Here is a 21,301-nt window from a genome sequence, read left to right as displayed (position 1 = left end):
AGTGAGGGGTGCAGGACGGTGAGGGGCGATTCGTACCGAGTCACTGTGACACTAAGGCTGAGGCTACTGGGTACCAAACGTCGAATTACTTCAAAAAGGCAAAGATGACGTGTCAGCTTAGGGATCTTCAATATACTTTCTACACTCTGTGTTACATTATGCTCGCCGCATGTGCTTGCTTCATGGCAAACCACATGCTCCAGGCAGCCAATCCACCCATCAGCGCAACCGCCAGTGCCACCGCGGCAAAGGGGATCACCGGCGGGCGCGGCTTGTTCGCCATGCCCTGAATCTCTGCCTCCAGCGTCTGCGCCATCTTCTCTTTTGAGAATTCGGAAACCACCCTCTCCTGGCCCCACTTGCCCATCTCCTTAAGCCTCTCCTCGCCATCACCATCTTCTAGCGCGATGCGCATGACCTCCGTCCAGTCTTGCACCTTGGTTACGTCCCTTAGCCAGCCGGTTTGGCCGCTGATGACTGTCTCCGTTGGCCCGCCTTCATTGGCCGCCAACACTGGTGTACCAGCCAACATAGCCTCGAGTGGGACGATGCCGAAGTGCTCGTTGCGCGGAGTATACACCAGCAGACGCGATGTAGATAGCAGTGTAGCTTTGAAGGCATTCGGCACGGAATGGAGGAAGAGGATTGAAATGTCGTCGGGGATGCGCTGCGCGGTTATGACGGTTTTTGCGGTCGCGTGCCTGAGGCCGAGGGAGTCTGCGAGCTCGCAGAGCGCAGTATATGTCGCAAGGTTCTCAGCTACTCGCGGATCGTAGCCGCCTGCTATCACGAGCCTTGTATACTTGCGCTCTTCCCCAGATAGGCCGGCATACGCCTTAATGGCCAAACCCACGTCCTTCTTCTTCTCGAAGCGGTTGATGCTCAGCAGGACCTTCTTATCCTTCCATAGTGGCCTAGTCTCCTCGACAGGATCTTCAGCATTGGTATCTACGCACGGGTATACGACGCCCGGCTTTCGGTGTCTCAGGCTCGGAAATGCCTCAGCGAAGACACTTTTCGTGAAGTTGCTGTTCACCACGATCGTGTCGCTGCATCCCGTACTCCAGCTCTCAAGCCAATCAAATGGCCCTCGGTATAGAGTCTTCAATATGCCTCCTGTCTTCGCGAGAAGTTTATCTGGAAAGTGGCAGTAGAATATGATGCGCACATTTGGCTGCAGTACTCGGAGAAGTGGTATGCCCGCGCTGAGTTGATCCACGAAGAACGAGGTAGGCTTGAGATCGGGCAGCTCCCTCGTAAGCAGCGCTATGCGTAGTATCAAGTGCACCTGGCGAAGGATAGCGCAGAGGATAGCGAATCGGCCGAAAATACTGGGAGGAACGATTGAGTTTCCGCGTACTCGCACGTCGAGGGTCCCTTTGCGTCAAGGTGGTGTCTCAGCTACCTCCGTCCATAAATGAGCGGTGGGAGGTCGTAAGGCGCAGCAAGGAGCTTACCGTCACGCGCTTCGTCGAAGCAATGGCGAGGATCACAGTGCGATGTGAAGATGGTGACCTTGTGGCCGCGGTTCTGGAGTCCGACGGCAGCGTCAATCACCAAACGCTCGGCTCCGCCGATGCCCAGGTCCGGGTGGAAGAAGACAATGTGCGGCTTCTTGTCGGCCATGGTATGTGTTGAACGCAGGTTCGCATACGTGTTGCGTCGAGATGAAGCCGCCCAAACACGCACGCCCTTGCCGCTTCGGGCATGGTTGCCGAAGGACCCTGGACGCGGTGAAAGATGACCTCGAGCTCTGCCTGCCACTGCACATGATCCATATCTCATTCATCGTCATCTCGCAAACACAGGATCTGCTTCCGAGTTCTCCAGGCAGATAAGGATATGGTGCGGTGAATACAAATCCCGTACCTGAGCCTGCCAACAGATACAACTCCGCCATGCGGGCTGGGAGGCATCTACCTCGTCGCTCTTCCTAACGCGTATCGCCGTCCATCCCAAACATGGGGCAAGGATTCTCCCTCACGACGCTGTCGGCGGGCTCGGCCAACATCGACGTGCCGGAGCTGGCGGATCTGCAGTACGAAAAGTCTCTCGGAGCAGCCCGGTTTATGAAATCAGTAAGAGCGCGGCATAAAGATGGCCTGGTCGTTGCAAGAGTGGTTATGAAGCCATATGCCCAGTTCAACCTCGATATCTATGTAAAGCGCCTGCTGGAGGAAAGGAAGCTTCTGGCGGACGTTCCTAATGCTTTGGGCTATCATCGCATCCTCGAAACCGCCGTGGGCGGCTATCTAGTCCGGCAGTACATCCACAGCTCCCTGTACGATCGGCTCAGCACGCGTCCATTTCTCGAAGAAATCGAAAAGAAGTGGCTCTCGTTTCAGCTTCTCTGCGCTGTTCGAGATTGCCATGCCAGAAATCTTTACCATGGCGATATCAAAACCGAGAACGTGCTCGTCACGTCCTGGAATTGGCTGTATCTCACAGACTTCTCTGCCTCCTATAAACCGGCCTTTCTACCAGAAGACAATCCTGCCGACTTTTCCTTCTACTTCGACATGTCCGGCCGTCGAACGTGTTACCTAGCTCCCGAACGGTTTCTGGGTCCCGGCGCTCAGCCAGAGGGCGAGGGTGTGGTCACCTGGGCAATGGACATCTTCAGCGTCGGATGCGTCATCGCTGAGCTCTTCCTTGAATCGCCCATCTTCTCACTCAGTCAACTTTTCAAGTACCGGCAGGGCGAGTACGATCCTGCCCATTCGCATATTAGCAAAATCCAAGACAAGGATGTCCGGGAACTTATTTTGCACATGATTCAACTGGGTCCAAACTCGAGAATGGCTGCGGAGGACTATCTCCAGCACTGGCGAGGCAAAGTCTTCCCTCACTACTTTTATGGATTTCTCCAGCAATACATGCACTCCATTACCGACCCATCCTCAGGCCGCAAGCCTGTGACCACGGCTAGCGAACATCTTGGAGAACCGGACGACCGGATAGAGCAGATCTACAGCGATTTTGACAAGATCTCCCACCTGCTTTCGAACAATGAAGGGAATGTACCTGCGAAACCGCAACATTCGCCGCCCAAGCCAAACGCCAGACTTTTCCCGTTGTGCATCGATATCCCTAATTACCAGCATCAAGCGACCCCTGCGCCAAGCCTCGCGGTCGATGATGGAAACCTCATCTTCCTCACCATAGTTGTCTCCTGTCTACGAGGCACAGCTAGGGCGTCTGCTCGTCTTCGAGGCCTAGAGCTACTTTTAGCCTTCGCGGAAAGATTGACCGACGAGGCTAAGCTCGACCGTGTCGTGCCCTATGTCGCAACGCTCCTGATGGACAAATCAGAGCAAGTCAAAATCGCAGCCTTGCGGACCATGACACAGATCCTCGCCATGGTCCATGTTGTCTCACCAATCAATGCGTACGTCTTTCCGGAGTACGTTCTGCCTCGGCTAGAGCCGTACCTTCCGGACTCCTCCACCGCAGTCAGCCCTCTCGTTCGGATGCATTATGCATGGTGTATTGGCACATTGGCGACGACCGCGGCAAGATACCTTGACATGATCCAAGCACTCCGTGCTGAAGGATCCCTCCCAGCCGCAGACCCCGAAACGGAAGATGATTTGACATCGTCCTATCATCGAAACCAGTTCGATTCGGATCGCCAGAACCTCCTGGAAGCCTTCGAAAAGCATACCAAAGCGCTTCTCACAGACTCTGATGCTTCTGTTCGCCGCGCTATGCTTCGCTCCGTATCAGACTTGTGCGTCTTCTTCGGCAGCCCCAGAGCTAATGACGTCGTTCTAAGTCACCTGAATACCTATCTGAACGATCCGGACTGGATGCTGAAATGTACATTTTTCGAGGCCATCGTTGGCGTCGCTGTCTTTGTAGGCGGCGCAAGCTTGGAGGGCTACATCCTTCCTTTGATGGTCCAAGCATTGACAGACCCTGAGGAGTTTGTGGTAGAGAAGGTCATTCGGGCCTTCTCCTCGATCGCTGAGCTTGGCTTATTCCAAAGATCCAAAACGTGGGAACTCGTGGATATTGTAGCCCGACTCACCATGCACCCAAATATCTGGATTCGAGAAGCAGCTGCTCAGTTCATATCGGCCGCGTCAAAGTACCTATCCGTGGCCGACACGCACAGCATCTTGGTCAATCTCATCAGGCCATACCTCAAGGTTGTGCCTTCCGGGTTCTCCGAGATACGAATACTTGATTCCCTGAAGAAACCTTTACCAAGGCTGCTCATTGATATGGCCTCGAATTGGGCCATGTCCGCGCAGAAAGGAATGTTCTGGGTTCCAGCACGGCAGCAGCAAACATTCACGTTTGGATCTACCGAAGACACTCTTCCGACTATTTCAGGTCGGGAATTAGACCACAGAGTACTGCAGAGAATGCCAAAGAATGAAGAGGACGAGCAGTGGATACGGAAGCTGCGACAGGCTGGCATGGCAACAGAAGACGATTTCAAGCTTGTCGCGCTTCGAGAATTCATCTGGAGGGTAACCCATCGCCGACGATCAGATGCTGTGGGATTAACTCCTTCTAAATTCAATAGCATCGTTGCTTTGAAAGACCTCGGCATCAAGCCATTGACAGTTCTGTTCGAGAATGCGCAAGAGACGGTCGACCGGGCGCGCGACACGGGTGCACTGGATGAAGGATATCGACCTCGGACGATCAGAGATGCTTTGCTGGATGCATCCACCACTGAAGCTGATGCCCAGGCTGCTCGAAGGATCGATGGCACGCAACCGGAACGGAGGGAACGCGAGGAAGGTGATGGCAAACGAATCACTATTCCTTCCCGGCCTAAATTTGTGTCATCTCCAAGCGATCTGCGCTCCGCCCTGGATTCGCCGTCGGACGTTGACAGCATCCGGCGAAACTCACTTCAGGTACCTAGGGGCTCTCCCAGCACGCAATCTCCGATAGGCTCGGTTGGTGCTGGCGAGCATATGCATCCTCTCCGTCATAGGAACAGCGCAATGAGTCTCTTGAACAGGGGGGATAAGGCACATGCCGAGACTGGTACCACGTCTACAAATGCCTTTGGTAAGGTCGACACCGCACCTCCGCGAGAAGGCTCTCGGACTCGCCAGCCTGCTTCACCACTTGCCTTGGAGCAGAGGCACCGAAGTCCATCCTGGGTCCATTTCCGAGAAGCGCATAACTATACTGGAAACGATCCTGCGGTATTGAAACTCCTGGATTCAATGCTCCTTGAAAGGTTCCCGTCTGGCGAAACGGAATTTGGCAACAGGATCCAGCTAAGCTCTCGACCACAGCTCATCAAGTACAAAGATGCTCATCACTCACCGACAGGCATTCCTTGGAGACCAGAAGGCACTCTGGTAGCTACTTTCGGCGAGCATACGGCTGCTGTCAACAGAGTCCTAGTTTCGTCGGATCAAAGCTTCTTCATATCTGCATCCGATGATGGCACCGTCAAAATCTGGGATGTCTCCCGTCTTGAACGGAATATTAGCCGTCGGTCGCGGCAGACATACAGGCTCAGCGATGGGGTCAAAGTCATCAGTCTGGTATTCGTGGAGCAGACACACTGCTTCGTAGCCACGGGGGATGATGGCAGCGTCCATGTCGTCCGGATCGACTATGAAGGAACCGGCGGTAGCGCGAAGTTTGGGAGACCTAGACTACTTCGAGAGTATCAGCTTCCGGATGGCGATCATGCGGTATGGTCAGAACACTACAATGAGGATAACAAGTCCGTTCTCGTCTTAGCCACCAACACATCCAGAATCATTGCGCTCGAGTTAAGAACCATGACGGAGCTTTTCACACTCCGGAATCCTCTCAACCACGGCACTCCGACCTGCTTCTGCGTCGACAGGAGGGCTCACTGGCTACTGCTTGGGACCTCGCATGGTGTGTTGGATCTATGGGATCTCCGCTTCAAGCTCCGACTGAAAGCCTGGGTCTTCCATGGGGCAGCGCCGATCCACAGACTCTATCTTCCGAGGGTCAGGAATCCAAGGCTCTACATCACAGGAGGAACCGGACAGGGTGAAGTCACCGTGTGGGATTTCGCTCGATTAGTCTGCAAAGAAGTATACCGAACTGGAAACAGTAGGGATATTGGATCCAAGAGCACAACCCTTATTGACCTGGACGAGGAAAAGTCTGGTGGTATGCTCGGACGATTCGCTACGTCGCTCGAGCCGACCGCAAGCTCCACTGCCGATCGCGGTATCCGCGGACTCGTAGTCAACACCCAGGCTATAGATGAACGGGGCGACTCAAAAGGCCACACATTCCTCCTCACGGCAGGCCCAGACTGGAAAGTCCGGTACTGGGATACTAGCCGCCCGGAATCATCCATCGTCATCAGCGGGCTGGAGGCAGACGAGGCAAAGCCACAGTACGGCGTCAGCCAACCTAGTCCCGACACGGTAGTCATCAGCGAGCGGCTAATGCAGCCTCAGAGCCAGAGTACCTCAGTCGGAAGGGAGAGTAGAAGCTCGAGCGGTTCGACAAAAAGGCCGCCGCAGAAGTCGTCGAGGTCGGGGTTGATTTCGTTGCAGCAGCAGCATTTGTTAAAGAGCCATCTGGATACGATTCTGGATGTGGCGTTGCTGGAGCAGCCGTATGGGATGGTGATCTCGGCGGATAGGTCGGGCGTTATTTATATGTTTATGTAGTTTTCATGGATCGAGAGGTTGCAGCGCAATATATTACTGTCACGACTTCCATCGTATCGTGTTGTATGTTCAGCCTTACGTTCTACGGTGTTAAAGTGCATCGGGCTAGCGAAGTCGCTCAACCGATCTCCTCCATGCCACGCCAACTCCTGTTCTCCGCCTCTCATTTTGCGTCCTCTTCCAATCTGCTTGCCATACGTGTCAGTTCCCTTTTTGGAATGTACATGCGCCTGTGTGATATCATGCACTATGTTTATAGCTGTCTTCCACCGGAGGCTGCGGCAGTTCGACCGGTGAACGTACCAAGCCTGCAGGACTATCTCCGCCATGCAGCCTTGCGTGTTTTGCAGCAGCATATCTCAGCAGCGCAACGCCCTTTCAGGAATTTTTTCTCTACTTCATTGTTCCAGCTGCTCAGCCTTGTGTCTTAGGCATCACCCGAGTTCGCCTCCGTCCTGACGTTCCCTTACGTTCTCTTACGTTCCACACAATCCACTATCACTGCGAGAGCATTCAAAGCCGAGATCCAAGCCTATTTGAATTCCGAGCAGGGTCAGCTCTAATCGTCCAAAGTCGGTGACCAAAGACATCATCATAGCCTCAGCAGACCTTCCGCTAACCCATCTCCAGGCCCATCTTCGCCCTCCCCTAAGATGCCGTTCTGCACAACCTGCGGCTCCTACTTCGATGGCCGAGGCTCACACTGCGCGCTCCATAATCCCTACCTACAAACTCACTACGCCGACACATCCTCCCCAATCAACATAAGTTACCGTACTGGCACAGGCGGCCGCTATGCCACCCCTATCCGGCGCAAGGCCAAGCTGTACGACGACTACGATGGCATGCTCGACACCTACAACGACCGCAACGCCGTCGCCCGCTACAGCCCCCGAAATTCACTAGCCAGCTTGCCTGATCCTATCACGTCGCCGTCGCACCTCCGGCCCCTGGCGACGACGTTCGCACACCTGACAACGCACCACGCTATCACGTCGCTGACGTATAGCGTCTCGCCCACGGGGACGCGCAGTATCACTGCGACTGCGAATCCGGATCGCGAGCAATGCTCTACCTGCAGGCAGTGGTTTCCGGATCGAAGAAGGCTGGAGCTTCATCAATGGGAGTTTCCCGTGGGATGTGAGATGCATAGTGTGTGTTTGAGGGAGGAGGATATTGGGTGGCATGCTGTGAGTGAGAGGCATGAGAGGTGTTTTGTTAGGGGGTGTGGGAGTATCTACAGGAGGGAGGGGGCATGGAAGAGGGGTGTTGTGGAAGGGCATGTTCGGGGACGGCATGGGGTGTACGGGTGATTGAGGCGAGTTTACTTTGAGTGATGCGTTCGATGTGGCTGTGGGATAGGATAGTGGGGGCAAATGGTGTGTACGTGGACGCTAAGGGGAGGGCGGCATACAGCAGGAAATCATCCATCTTGGATTTAGTTTGACATAAGAATATACAGTGTGTCCATTGTGTACATCGGTAGGGCCAGTGGCATTAGGGTTCCGGACCGGGCGAGATAAGCCCGGTGGGTCATTGTGTTTGGGCCAGTAAAAGTGGAAGAAATACTTGGGTAAGTGTCGTTGCCGGGCTTCCTTTCCGTCTGCATCCAGAGCCCGCTGCGATGTCTAGTAGGTAGATGTGGTGTTGCTAGCATTGTGATCACGGTAAATGTGCTGCAATGGAAGGGAAGTGAACGGCGATGGTGGAGAACGAAGCATGTAGGGCTGAAGGACGCTGATTAGTAAGCAAGGTCTTGGCACGAAGCCCGAATTTCGTAAAACGCGTGCTCAGGCTCCATCCTCACCCCACGAATACCCAATACCGCCGTTGCCAGACTTGCTACCTCTCCAAGACGCCCGACGAACAGTCCACTCGAGATCTAGACATCCAAAATGAGGTTAACAACAGACCTGATCAACAACTCCCTCTCCTTCATCAACTGTCTCACGGAGCGCGAACTCGATCTACGAGGTGCGTGTGAAAAGGACAGATACTACACTTGAAGAGCTGAATTAATATCAATCCGTGTAAACTCTAGGCCACAAGATCTCCGCCATTGAGAACATGGGCGCTGCACGCGTACGTTGCACTTCCCCCTCCTTCTCTAGAACTTGTCATATTAACATGCGAGGACAGGACAACGACGCAATCGACCTCACCGACAACGACATCGCGCTACTCGGCAACTTCCCGCTCCAGCCCCGCCTGCGGACGCTCTTCCTCGCCCAGAACCGCATCTCGAATATCCAGGCGAATCTCTCGTCGAGCATACCAAACCTCACAACGCTGGTCCTGACTAAAAACCGGCTGACAGAGCTGGCGGACCTGGATCCCCTGGGCGGATTCAAGAAGCTGGTGTATCTGACATTGATGGGGAATCCGGTGACGAGCAAGGAGGTACGTACAACTGCTTTTCATGGTATGGGAGAGGTACCTAATTTGGTCAGCGGCCTTGAGCATCGCATGAAGCCTAGCAGGAGAGAGCCTATGCACTGCAGCGGGCGGATTTGAAGAAATAGAAGAGACTGACATGTCGCAGAACTACCGGTACTGGGTCATCTGGCGTTGCCCCTCGGTGCGCTACCTCGACTTCGCCAAAGTGCGCGACGCTGAGCGCAAGAAGGCGAAGGAGCTCTTCGGCACAGCCGAGGACCCTACGGAGCTCGCGAGCAAGATCATGGGCATGAAGTCCAAAGGATTTGTCGTCTCGACCTTCACGAACGGCGGCGATACCCCGACTAAAGAGCGCATTTGGACGGAGGAGGAGAAGAGCCGGATGCGCGCTGCTATCAAAGCGGCAGGCAGCCTTGCGGAGATGGCGAAGCTGGAGAAGGACTTCGCGGAGGGACGAATACCGGCGCATATTCTGGAGGGGGGAGACGCGATGGAAACATGAGAGAATGAAGAGCACGGCTTGTGGTTTGGTAAGATGGAGTCCTGGCGTTTGAAACCCGAAAGGTCGAGCCTTTGCTTGTGATAGCGCAGGATGATCTGAGAGGTCTTTAGTAACAGACCTTCAGCGAAGCTCCCGTTGCGAACGCAAATGACAGTTTATCGAAGGGTAGCTCTGGAAAAGGCGCCATTTGGTCCTACTTTTGAAGTATCGGAAGCCCCATGCGGCAATATCCGCCCGTGATCCATGGTATCGTACATAGAACGCCAGAAATGCATGATCCCAAATCCACCGAAATCCGTCTTAGAAGTGATGAAATCCTCTCACCAACCTCTCCCTCTCCCTCCCCTTCCTCTGCCGCCTCCACCCCCACCCCCACCACCGCTACCACTTGGTTGGCCGCCTCCCCCTCCTCCGCCATAGCCACCACCTGGCTGCCCCCCGGCTCCCCCGAAGCCGCCCATACCCTGCCCCGCCATCTGCATGAATGTACCGAAGTCTATGTTGTTAGGATCCATGCCGGACTGGATCATTTGCTGGAACATCATGCCCATCTGCTCCTCGCTTATTCCACCTGGCGGCATACCACCCATTCCGGCACCTGCAGCTGCACTAGCACCTCCTCCACCGCCGCCGCCGCCACCACCACCACTAGCAGGAGGCCCGGCCGGTGCGCTAGGCACAGCAGCATTTCCGGCGCCAGACGACGGTGCACCGCCCATGCCAAAGAACTGCTGGAACTGCGCGGTCTCGGCTTTCTGTGCGGCTAGCTGGTCCACCATGTTTTGTTGGCGCTGCCGATACATTTCCCAGGTGAACTCATCAAAGCCATAGTTGAAGTAGTCGGACTGATCGGCACCGGGCAGACGCCATGGCTTCGTGGTCTCAGCGAGGTCGGCGTCCATGTCGATTTGCGAGAGGGGTTTGCCGAGGGGCGGGTAGACGGGGTCGGCGTTGACGTCAACGTTGGAGGTGTGGACAATGGGGTAGGCGGTTCCTGGCTGCGAGGGCAGATGCGGTACTATTGACTTGGGAGCTTGCGAGGGTGTGGAGGACGGCTGGGGCGGCGCTTCGATCTTGATGGCCTTGGATTCTTGGGGCTGGGCTGGTCTTTGGCGGACTGTTAGCGAGCTGGAGGGCTCGTCTGCATCGTCATGGAGTACCCACTGGACTGGCTTTGGTGCGGTTTGCGGCTTGTCGATGATGATTTCGAGGTCCTGAGCCTTGTTAGCCTTGATTGAGTGTTTACTGCGGGGGCGAATCCCACAGAATCGCTGGATTCCTCGTCTTCCTCCTCGCCAGACTCTAGACCCTCGTCCATGGGCTCATCGCCGCCCTCGTCGTCGCTCTCCTTCTTCGGTTCCTCCTTCTTCTGCTCGGCGGGCGCCGTCGTCTCGGAGGGCCCGTAGAGATCGTCGTCCTCCTCGTCCATTGTTCCACGCTCCCAGAATTTCGGCGGCTTGCCCTTCTTGAAGTCCCAGGGGACGAGGCTGTAGCCGGCCTGCTCGAGCGACTCCTTGATGAAGCGCGCGCGGGTGATGACGTTGCGGTGCTTGTCGCGCTCGACGTCGTGGGCGGGATACTTGAAGACGTAGAGCAGCTTCCCGCGCTTCAGGCCAAAGCGCACGGTGCTCTCACCCCTAGCGGAAGGATTAGCCGAGCGACTGGAGAGGTGCGGCTCTGCGGTGGATGGCCTTGGCGCGCGTCGGCGCTTGGCTGCTGGCTCGCCAAAACACCCAAACACCATCGCCGCGGCAGTTGCACAAGGAACTCACGCGCTGACTCTCTCGATCCTGCATAGCGGCAGGTCCACCGCCTCGCCCCTCTCCAGCTTCTCCTTGATCAGCCCGATCTCCCACTCGCGACGCGCCTCGACCGCGCTGTAGCTGGGGAACAGCTCCGCGCCATAGGCACTCATCTCCGCAGGCGCCGGCCGGAACTGCATCGACGTCCGTTTTGCGATTCTTGCTCGACTCCGCTGCCCTTGTACACACCCAGCGTGCGCTCCCTATTTCGGACTGTGCATACAGCTCTATCCCTGTGGATGATTGGCTGCGAACGGCTGCGTATACTGTAAAGCAAGGGCGGGCTTCTGCAGAACGACAGAATGACGGGCTTTGGGCGCTCCAACTCGCTGAGCATCAATACCAGCGGAGGCCTCTTGTAAGTATATATATACCGTACTGCACATGACACCTAAGAGCCACCTCGAGTTAAGCTACATCGCCGCATCCTTCAGGAACCGCGCCATCCACCTCCGACCGTAGGGCTTGGGGCCGGCTTTCTCATCACGTCCCGCACACATGCATATGACGGCGCATGCTAACGGGCAAGCAGCGGAAATAATACCAGCCAGGGCCAGCAGAGCGCAGGCCTCTTCGGCTCGTCGACCAATGCATCGCAGCCCCAGAGCACCGGCGCCCTCTTTGGGTCGACGTCACAGTCTCAGCCAGGAGGATTGTTCGGCGCTACATCACAGCCACCCCAGTCCGGGTCGCTCTTCGGGGGGCAAGCCACTACCTCGCAGCCGCAATCAGCGGGTCTCTTTGGCAATCTAAACAAGCCTGCAGCGAGCGGCGGCGCTGGCGGGGGGCTGTTCGGCTCGTCCACGGCACAGTCGCAGCCCCAGCAGAGTGGCGGACTGTTTGGGGGCGCTCTGGGAGGCAACGCGCAGACAGCGGCTTCCCAATCGGGAGGACTATTCGGCGGGCTTGGCCAGACACAGCAGAAGCCCTCGCTGTTGTAAGTAAGGGCGCCCGTTTGCGGTTGCACAAAGGCTAACCGCATTCTCTAGCGGCTCGTCAACACAACAAACCACCACACCTTCTTTGTTTGGACACACGACCGCACAGCAGCCGACTCAGACACCCTCGCTCTTTGGCTCGATCCAGCAGACGCAGCCCCAGCAGCAGAGCTCGCAATTTGGCGGCATGTCTACCCAAAACAGGCCCTTCACACTTGGCAGTCACACTGTGACAGGCCCCAATCTGGGCGCCTCCCAGGCAGTCCAGATGTCCGCGATCGAATCGATAAAGGGCACCACCCGCTTTAGCGATCTGCATCCCGACATCCAGAATGAGATCATACAGCTCGACGAGGTGCTCCAAAAGAAGATCGATACCGCGAACAAGACGCGTGAAACACTACCAGGACATATGGAGATGGTCGCTACAGTAACGCCCGACGTCACCTACATTGAGAATTTCCTTTCCACCATCGAACTCAGCCTCGACAACGACTCCGCCAACATCGCCTACCTGAAGGGCTTGGTCAAGAAGGACGCAGAAGACGCATCGCTCAGCTTCCGTGCAATCGAGAACCAGGGGCTTCCGCCGCAATTCCGCTACGGCAACACTGCGAATTTGAGCACTTCGACTTCGAAACCAGCACCGTCCACGTCCCTTGACGAGGACGATCCCACCAAGCCAGTGGACCTCCTTGGCTACTTCAACAGGCGCGCGGATGACCTTGGTCGCACCCTTGACCTATATCAACGGCAGATCCGTGAGATCGAAGCACATCTGCGGACCATGGAGGCTGGCACCGTGGAGAAGGCGCAGCAGTTGACAGGCAGCAGGAGCAGGCCCCAGGATCAGAGACGCGAGCTGGTCGAGGCGCTCAAGGCGATTGAGATGGCTATCTTGGACTCAGCCAAGCGGGTAGGCAAGGTGCGGGACGAGGTTACGAAACAGACGTTGGGGGATGTTGGGGGTGCTTTGCTGTGAGTGGGTGGGGTGGCATATGGGGGAGCTGTGGCGGTGTACGAGTGCGAGGATTTCGCCCCACACGAGTACGGATGAAGCATGCATTGGCGCAGCGATGTCTATGGTATAGTTTGGAAGTAAAAGCAACAGATACCCTTGAAGAAGATCAAACAAGCTTGATCGATTGATTCATTTGATCCGGTTGCCTACCATGATGGATGGAGTGATGCCCCAATGCGGAAGGATCTTGATGCCTTGGATGTGGCGGCGGGGAATACTTCCCCAAGCCTGGAGTGCCCGAGGACTCGAAACGGAAGGCCAAAGGCTTCTTACCGTATACGTGGTAGTCAAGCCAAGTAACTTCTCCGATGCGTGGGCTTGATATTTTGTCTCGGTTGCGCCCGCGAAAGTGCAGCTTACAGGCGCGGACCGGATATTCACGCTTGTCAACTTCCCGTTTAGTCAGAACAAAGAGGATTCTCCTGCAGAAGTAAGGGACTTGGACTATGTCATAAAGTCTCCATCCTGTAGTGGCTCGGCTAGGCGTTTGCCGGCGTGGCGGCAGATGCCGTAGGGAGATGGGGTCGGGGGTCGGATGCACGCACACTTGTAGGAGGGGAAGGAAGGGCGACTAGGCCAGTTAGCTCCTTCAGGATCAGGAAGCTCAAGCGTGACAAGCTAGCTAGCTCGAGATATGTATGCGGCAACGGTGCAGGTTCTCGGGTCCCTGCCCTGCTGAGCTGAGATCCTACCTATCCCGCTGCACCGCCATGAAACCCCATAAGGAAGGATCGCACGTCTTGCGCCGATCGAAGGGGGAGCCTCCGAGATGCGGCATGTCGTCTTGGCCATGGGCGGCGCATATGTCATTAACTGGTACCGCGTGTGGAGCGACTTCCTGGATTGGAACTATGGCAATGGATAAGCGGACATTAGCAGTCTGGAGGGTCGCAGCGGACTTCGCGAGAGCCGCTAGAATTAGTCCATGTTGGGTAGGAGCAGATGGTACGGAGAGGAGCCCGCACTCGAGCTATTGCGTGAATGAGCAAGCAAGTCATCGCATGACTTCGTGGCGTGGCTGTGGTGGCTGTACTTTGTGTGTCTGATCGTCTAGCGGAAGGAGACAATACTTGCATGGCCGGCGGGTCAGCTGTTGTTGGATCCTCTTCCCGGACGAGCTGGTGAGGCGCAATGCGGACAAGCGAATCAGGCGAAGGTGTCAAACGTGACAAGTTGCGGAAAAGCGGCAGAGTGCGAAAAGGACTGAGTGTGCGTGCAAGAATAGAAGCGTTAGGCTCCGGCAGTGGGCAGTGGGCAATGGACGATGGTCAATAACACAGGAAGGAATGGATAGTGACTGGCTTCTGCGCGGTGGATTCTTGGTTGTGAATGCTGGATGCAATCAAAGTTCGGGAACCGGAGGATATCCCTGTCAGCGGCCGTCAGTCGAGAGACGGGCGGATGGATTTGAGAATCGCGGCCCCTGCTGCTTGGAGGAATCATGTTGGAAGGCATCAGCGTTTGTCGTTTCCAGATGGCATGAAGTGAGGTTTGGCTCTAAGTGGCGCGAAGGATGGTTGAAGCCTGACGGTAGGCCGAGACAGGCATAGGGCTGACAGGGGTCGGTACCGAAAATAAGCTTAAGGTAGTCGCAGGGCAAGGTCAGCCGGGCCGACGATGACGCTCGCTTACCACCCCCATCGCTGGATTCTCGGCCACGCAGATGCCGCACGAGATCCGTCGTTATTGGTTGTAGGAAGTCCGGCAAACCCCCAATGTTTCCACATCGCATGCGAATCTTGGGTTTCATGCTGGGCGTGATGTGTGGCGCCCATAATGTCAGGCAATATAGGCTGGATGTCGGCGGTCCAGGCAAGACGAAGCGAAGCGAGAAAGTAAGCAGGGGCGAGGCGAATCTCAAGGCAGTCTCTCTTGTTTATTTCAAGAGCACCTATTCTGACGGGGAGATGACACTCAGCAGAAAAACTTGTGCGCGTCGTATGTGTGTGTAGATGCAAACCAGGCGACCGAAGACTCCGTATGGGGCCTTCGAATTCCGATTTCCTCGGCGGCGGAGTGTAGCTGCTCCTTGAAGGTAAGGAACCGATCCTTTGCGAACCAACACGACGGATCCACTAGACGTCATCTGGGGACGACAGCATCGAATCGGTGTCCCCGCTCACCGATCATGCAAGGCAACGGCAACTGACAACGGGCGGCCGTGGTGAGACATCGTGAGCACAGAGCGTAACGTCGATCTTAGACCCAGAAGAACGCGCATGTTCAGCGATGTGGACAGAACGGGCGGGCAGCGCGTTTGGCCATGGGCATACTCCTGTTCTTGGAAGCTCCGGTAAGCTCCATGAGATATATCGGAAGGTCAAGAGTAGGGTCCTAGGGTAAGGCCGTTGTTTCTCAGCCATGATGCTGATACTCCAGACAGCTTGCTGCTTTCTCTTGGTAGATCGGAAGGCGGCGATAACCGCCGTTGTAGCGTCGGATATCGCCCTTGTCAATATTGCTCTTTGATTGCACACAATCGATATTGCTGTGTGATCGAGACTGTTGCAGTGCATAGTGCGAAGATTGGCGTGCGGACTGTGGTCCATGTCCGGACTCCGAGCCCAATCGCAGTCCGGCTCCGAATTATGGCCATGGGCGAAACGAGACTCACAATAGGCGCCTGTTAAGCCTAGGCACACTGCTGTCGTGGATTTGGGGGTGGTGGAATGAGTAGGTCGCTGAGTGTGTGGACGCTGTCAGACAGGGTGTGGTATTTCTGGCAAGGCGGCCTCATCGATTAATATCTCCTTTTTTGCCTAGCTCGCATTAGCCCACTTCTCTTGGTAGAGAAACGAGTGGGTCTCACGAAGCGATGGCGGACGAAGAGAAGCGAGGTCTGGTTGGAAACATAGTGTGGTGTTGGGGGAGATGAGGGTGCAAGTCGCATCCGGCACCTTGGAACCTTCTAATCCTGCAACGCCAGGTTTGTGGCTCTTTTAGCAAAATTATTAGGTTTCAGTTTCTAACTATCTACGCGTAACTGTTACTCGTATAAGAGTTTGCCGTGAGCTTGCTTAAAGGGCCACAGCAGCACGGGCTCTTGGCCGTCCTAACGAAGCCAGTCCAGGTATCTCAACCCATTCGCCTTGGGTCCTGCTATCGATACCGTCGGCTTTATTCCATCTGTCTCTAATAATTCCAGGCCTGTATTCTAGCGGAAACGCCGTTCGTGGTTCTTCTATCGTCAGGGTTGTCATAGCACGCCAGCTCCAGTCAAACGGCGATCTACAGTCCCCAAGCTGGCGATAAATAGATACTTTTATGATATAACCCTTCTTTCTGCCGCGCCAGGATATGTCGATGCAATAGTCTGTTGGACAGAAGGTGCAGGATCCGAATGATTGCTCGCAAGGTGCGAAACGGCCAGGCGTAGTTTTGTTCTTGGCTAGCTCAGGAAGCTGCTTGGGAGCGTAATTAGGGCATCCTCTTCCTAGGGTGAGATGTTGACAGGCTTGGGTTGCCCAGCAATCGATATAGTCCCTAAGTAGCCCCGAGTCACCTCGTGGATGATACATGGTTCTAACTGATAACACTAGAAGTTTATCATCGACGATGCGTGCATGCAGGGACGCAGAATACGTGACCGTGTTTCGAAGACTGTGCAACCAGATCCGCTTCTCGAGTTTGTGGAGAGGCAGCCCGTGGGAGGGACCGTAAAAATGTCGATTCATCACCAAGCGCGCATGGTGATATGAGATGTCGCCAGGTGCGAAGCTAATGGAGCTGAATAGAAGGTGTTTATCGCATGGCAAATCCTCCTCGGAGATGGAATTGGCCCAGCGTGTGTGCCATCGATGGAGCTTCGCGCAATAATGGCAGAAATATAGAGTGGCTGTGTCCTTCTCCAGCCAGAGCAACAGCTCTTCCTTCTCTGCCGTGTTTAGACGCGGGTGTCGGGGAAAGCAAAGGCTGTGAAGAGTTCGGCAGGTCAAAGCGAGAGATATGACGGACGGATCGGTGAGATATGTAGTGACCATCAAGATAATCTCAGGAGGAAGGGCGAACGCACCCAAGCGTGGTCGAGGACGCTGCCGAAGGAGCGTCGCTAGGCGCCGGGAAAGCCACTGGACAGCACCCGCGACCATCCTCGTTGACTAGGTAGGGTGGTTAGTGTTGAAGCAGAAAGTTGAGTGTAACATTGTGAAGCTCGGGCTATATACCCGTGGACACTAGTACTAGCGCGATCACGTGACCCTCACCCAGTTCACCATCTCACGTGGGAAGAAGTCAGTGGTCTTGGCGCACTAACGCGATGAGCCGGCGATATTTCGGCCCGACCTCAGCCCCAAGATTGCTGGTGGCTGCCTTTGTTGAGTCTACGAAGCCTCATCGTTATCCTACGTACCTTGGTACCCGAACATACAGTCCCGTCCGTAAGTAATGGATAGCAACTGAGTTCTGATTTTGACAAGTCCGGGTCCCACAACTGCCATTTTGGAACGTCGCTCTTTCTTATCACATTGTCTAATTCGAGTTTCCCATGGCCACTACCTAGGTACCGGATGGCTTGCACCCAGGAGGCTCCAGGATACACGGTTGTTTCAGTTGATATTCCGCATCTCACCCAAATTTTTGCAAATCCTTCCGTCAGAAGTGAGAAATCATGCTTCATATCGTCCCAAATTCATGACACTCTTGCCTCGTGGCTTCCCTTACATACAAAGACGTCCCTGCCCAGTTGGTATTTGCCTCTTACCCTACACACGCTTTCCTCGTCTATCAATTGTTTGGTCTCAAGACTTGGATGAAAGAGTAACTATTTGCCATGGCTGCTTCAAAACGTTCGTCTGTCCCGTCATTTGGTTTCTTCTCTTTCTCTCCTCAGGACTGGCACCTTTGGCACTTTGTTCACTTTGTTTCTTGATTCTGTGCCAAATTCTGCTTCTCTTTACGACCATCATGGATGCGTCTTTTGCTTTCTGGTTTCCGACAGTCTGGACGATGTTCGGGGCCATTTTCACCATTTTGTCTTTTGCCTTTTCCTTTTACGTCGCGGTTGTCAGATACGATCCCTCTGTTGATCGGCTTCGGTGGATGCACGAACGCCTAGAGAAAATTTATCTGCGCCTGGGAAGCCTGGAGGCGTTGATGATGGCATTCACTCCTCATGGGGGGTCGACTGCCGAGACGCTTCGGGACGCTCTTCGTGGGTTGACGACAGAGTTGCAGGCGTCGGCTGCTGCGACTCACGAGACCCACGCAGTGCTCACAAGATTGACGACGGACTCACAGGAGCCAACACCCGTGCTTCTCGAGATCTTGGCTGAACCCCGACAGCTGAGAAAGGGTGACTTGAAGATCCAGAGGAGGCTACCTGCTTTCTCCCTTTCCAATTTTGTTAGAGGGGCTCATGCCGAAGGCCTGGCACGAGAACGGATACAGGCGACTCCCAGTCCATTCCATGAATTGGACTGATGACATCACCAGCGTCCGGGGTGGTGGGGGCTGTGCTCCTTCGGGCGTCGCCCTCCCCCAGCGATGAGCTCGCACCTTACCGCGATGCCGGGGTTCAGTATCCTTGCGAAAGGAGAAGCCAAGACGAGCTCAATGTACGTAGCCTTCTTACTCAATGTCAACTCTTGCTAAACTGCGTAATGAACGATACAAATTCACATCTGACATGCTCTATTTTTGCCATTCTTGAGTACGCTGAAGCTGTCGTAACCAAGATAGAGAAGGGCAAGTCGGGTAAGCAACTATTTCCCGTTGGTCTCCCATCCAGAGTGAGCTCGGTTTGCCTCTGAACGAGCTTCTCCTCCGCTCTGCCGCATCCGAAGTTTCTGATCCATGAGACGGAGCATATGGACTTCTAGAGCCATTAACTACCGAGAGTAGACCACTTTTCGCTCGAAGTTGATTATAAAGAAGCTACTGAATCTACGCTATCTCTCAACGCCACCAAGTCTACACCGATTGATCAACGAGTCAGTCTTCCTTTCGTCTACTCGAACTAGCAGGAATTACCTACCCATCCCGCGCCGTCTCTAACCCGGTTAACAAACCGTCATGGGCGGCTACCGCAATAGGGTCAATACCACATCGATTACACAAAGACGCTGGTCTCTTAGAGCAATTTTTTTTGCCAAACTGCCACTTATGCTCCGGCCGTCATTACCACTCGAGAAGACGACACAAGCGGCGTACGCGGAAACCCAGACACCAACGGAATCATCGTCGTCACATAGATCACCGTCGCTAAGCAAACCCTCGATGCGCTTGGGCCCTTCACAACGAGTGCATTGAGCAAGACTTCTCATATAAGAGGCGACATTTCGTATTCGTTCGTTAACTGCAAACTTTTCGGTTCAACTCGACTAGAGATACATTACAGCAACAAAGAGATCCAATCATTCCTAATCTGTTTCCCCTCCCTAACTTCCCTCAAATCTTCCCTACTTCTTCCCCACCGCAGCCGCAAACCGCACCGCCAGCACCTCCTCCTCCTTCCCCAGCACATCCGGCACCGGACCGACCGGCGTAATCGCAAACCGATTAATCTGCGCATGGCTCTTCGTATAATGCTTCTTGATATGCTCGAACTGCGTGGTCTGCTTGAATGCCGGAAAATCCCAGTACAGATGCCTGAGCCAACGGTGCAGGTACGGATATCCCGAGCGAATGTCGCGGATATTGCACTTGAAGTGCTGCACGTAGACGGGGTCGAAGCGGACGATGGTGGTGTAGAGGCGGATGTCAGCTTCGGTGAGGTGCGGGGCGGAGAGCAGATAGGGGGTTGAGGAGGTGGAGAGGTGGGATTCGAGGCGGTCGAGGGAGGCGAAGAGTTGGGTGACGGCGCGGGTGTACGCTTCTTCGGTGCTGGGGGGATTGTGTTAGCGTTGGTATTTTCTTCTGCTGGGAGGATAGGGGGAGAGACTTACGTAGCAAAGCCCGACTTATACACTCCGTTATTAACGTCATTATACACCCACTCATTCATCTCCTCAATGTCCTTCCTCAACTCCTCGGGGAACAAATCAAGCCCCTTGTGCTCCTCATCCAGCAGATCATCAAACGCGTAATAGAACATCCTGATGATCTCGCTGCTCTCATTATTCACAATCTTCTTCTGCTTCTTGTCGTACAGCGTCGGCACCGTGAAGCGCCCCTCATACTGCGGATTCTGCTCAAAGTAGATGTCGCGGAGGTGCGTGTAGCCCTCGTGGAGCGGATCGGGCGTGACGTCCTCGCCCGGCACGTTCTCGTCGGGGGTTGTGAACCGCCAGCCCCTTTCCCCCATGTGCCAGTGCACACTAGTCACCCCCACTATCCCCTCTAACCCTTTCAGCCGCCGCACAATCAAGGTCCTATGCGCCCACGGACACGCATAGCTGACGTACAAGTGATACCTGTCCTTTTCCGGTGGGAACTCCGCGCCGGGCTTGTTTTCAATCCAGTTCCTGAAGACGCTTGTCTGGCGCTTGAATTCGCCGCTCTTGTCGCCGGGTTTGACCCAGTCGGTGATGCTAGGAGCTTTATCCATGGCGAAAGTGCGCGAAGTGGAAGCTGTGAGGGGGTGAGTGAAGGTGGAAGACGAGGGGAAGTGTGAGCTTAGGGTCCGCAGACGGGAGAGGAACGTGGTCATAAAAGAGATGGGGTTGAAGAGGGAGAGGAGCAAAACTACTACTGCAATTCGAACGAGAACAGGCTTCGACTTTATATCCATGAAAGAATAGAGCTCGAAGTTGGAGCTATGGCGTCGAAAGCTCCCCGCGCTAATCTCGTACCGCTTTCGTCATGACCGTCTCGCTTCGGTAGGGCGTTCCAAGTTCCGAGCCGGCTTTACTCAGCATTGCAGAAGCTTGACAAACGACCTCGGCCAAGCAAACATTTGACAAACCTTAGATAATGCACGCGGAAGCGAAGCCGCATGCAAAGAGAATAGAGAGTGATGAACGGTGTGCTTACTGAGCGTGCCTGGAACTGAGAAGTGCGGGGTTTGGACGCCATGGCGGCGTGGGGAGGGTTGCACGGCGTCGGAATGCTTCTGATAGGCTGACGCA

The 21,301-nt window shown here is 55.0% G+C and overlaps 9 protein-coding genes across 9 annotated transcripts; 5 read left to right on the top strand and 4 right to left on the bottom strand.

Annotated features, from left to right (window-relative positions):
• Positions 1-151: 151 nt before the first annotated feature.
• Positions 152-1,626, bottom strand: BU26DRAFT_611237 (glycosyltransferase family 4 protein; the record flags this gene model as incomplete). The annotated part of the gene is made up of 2 exons (XM_033836056.1): positions 152-1,377; positions 1,458-1,626. 2 exons carry the CDS (start codon positions 1,624-1,626, stop codon positions 152-154), a joined length of 1,395 nt encoding a protein of 464 aa, XP_033676051.1.
• Positions 1,627-1,772: 146 nt separating this feature from the next.
• On the top strand, positions 1,773-6,677 carry BU26DRAFT_525574 (ARM repeat-containing protein). The gene has a single exon (XM_033830534.1). It carries the CDS (start codon positions 1,962-1,964, stop codon positions 6,636-6,638), a length of 4,677 nt encoding a protein of 1,558 aa, XP_033676050.1. The 5' UTR covers positions 1,773-1,961; the 3' UTR covers positions 6,639-6,677.
• Positions 6,678-7,046: 369 nt separating this feature from the next.
• On the top strand, positions 7,047-8,113 carry BU26DRAFT_497000 (uncharacterized protein). The gene is made up of 2 exons (XM_033826276.1): positions 7,047-7,210; positions 7,269-8,113. The coding sequence occupies exon 2, from the start codon at positions 7,292-7,294 to the stop codon at positions 7,949-7,951; it is 660 nt and encodes a 219-aa protein (XP_033676049.1). The 5' UTR covers positions 7,047-7,210; positions 7,269-7,291; the 3' UTR covers positions 7,952-8,113.
• A 420-nt stretch (positions 8,114-8,533) lies between these two features.
• On the top strand, positions 8,534-9,537 carry BU26DRAFT_496997 (U2-associated snRNP A; the record flags this gene model as incomplete). The annotated part of the gene is made up of 4 exons (XM_033826275.1): positions 8,534-8,618; positions 8,680-8,720; positions 8,778-9,038; positions 9,181-9,537. The coding sequence occupies 4 exons, from the start codon at positions 8,534-8,536 to the stop codon at positions 9,535-9,537; spliced, it is 744 nt and encodes a 247-aa protein (XP_033676048.1).
• A 320-nt stretch (positions 9,538-9,857) lies between these two features.
• BU26DRAFT_556480 (uncharacterized protein) lies at positions 9,858-11,333 on the bottom strand (the record flags this gene model as incomplete). The annotated part of the gene is made up of 3 exons (XM_033832384.1): positions 9,858-10,766; positions 10,802-11,116; positions 11,310-11,333. 3 exons carry the CDS (start codon positions 11,331-11,333, stop codon positions 9,858-9,860), a joined length of 1,248 nt encoding a protein of 415 aa, XP_033676047.1.
• Positions 11,276-13,383, top strand: BU26DRAFT_469698 (uncharacterized protein). Its single transcript, XM_033825324.1, has 3 exons — positions 11,276-11,697; positions 11,872-12,276; positions 12,329-13,383. The coding sequence occupies exons 1-3, from the start codon at positions 11,642-11,644 to the stop codon at positions 13,257-13,259; spliced, it is 1,392 nt and encodes a 463-aa protein (XP_033676046.1). The 5' UTR covers positions 11,276-11,641; the 3' UTR covers positions 13,260-13,383.
• Positions 13,384-16,253: 2,870 nt separating this feature from the next.
• On the bottom strand, positions 16,254-17,413 carry BU26DRAFT_525570 (uncharacterized protein). Its single transcript, XM_033830533.1, has one exon. It carries the CDS (start codon positions 17,384-17,386, stop codon positions 16,316-16,318), a length of 1,071 nt encoding a protein of 356 aa, XP_033676045.1. The 5' UTR covers positions 17,387-17,413; the 3' UTR covers positions 16,254-16,315.
• A 218-nt stretch (positions 17,414-17,631) lies between these two features.
• BU26DRAFT_186423 (uncharacterized protein) lies at positions 17,632-18,913 on the top strand. The gene has a single exon (XM_033820464.1). It carries the CDS (start codon positions 17,928-17,930, stop codon positions 18,714-18,716), a length of 789 nt encoding a protein of 262 aa, XP_033676044.1. The 5' UTR covers positions 17,632-17,927; the 3' UTR covers positions 18,717-18,913.
• A 780-nt stretch (positions 18,914-19,693) lies between these two features.
• On the bottom strand, positions 19,694-20,781 carry BU26DRAFT_535566 (glutathione S-transferase Gst3; the record flags this gene model as incomplete). Its single annotated transcript, XM_033831293.1, has 2 exons — positions 19,694-20,117; positions 20,180-20,781. 2 exons carry the CDS (start codon positions 20,779-20,781, stop codon positions 19,694-19,696), a joined length of 1,026 nt encoding a protein of 341 aa, XP_033676043.1.
• Positions 20,782-21,301: the final 520 nt, after the last annotated feature.

The sequence above is a fragment of the Trematosphaeria pertusa genome, assembly GCF_010094035.1.
Source record: "Trematosphaeria pertusa strain CBS 122368 unplaced genomic scaffold BU26scaffold_26, whole genome shotgun sequence".
NCBI classification, from domain to species: Eukaryota; Fungi; Ascomycota; class Dothideomycetes; order Pleosporales; family Trematosphaeriaceae; genus Trematosphaeria; species Trematosphaeria pertusa.
The sequence above is the reverse complement of the archived record's forward strand: the minus strand, read 5'-3'. Positions and strand labels throughout refer to the sequence as shown.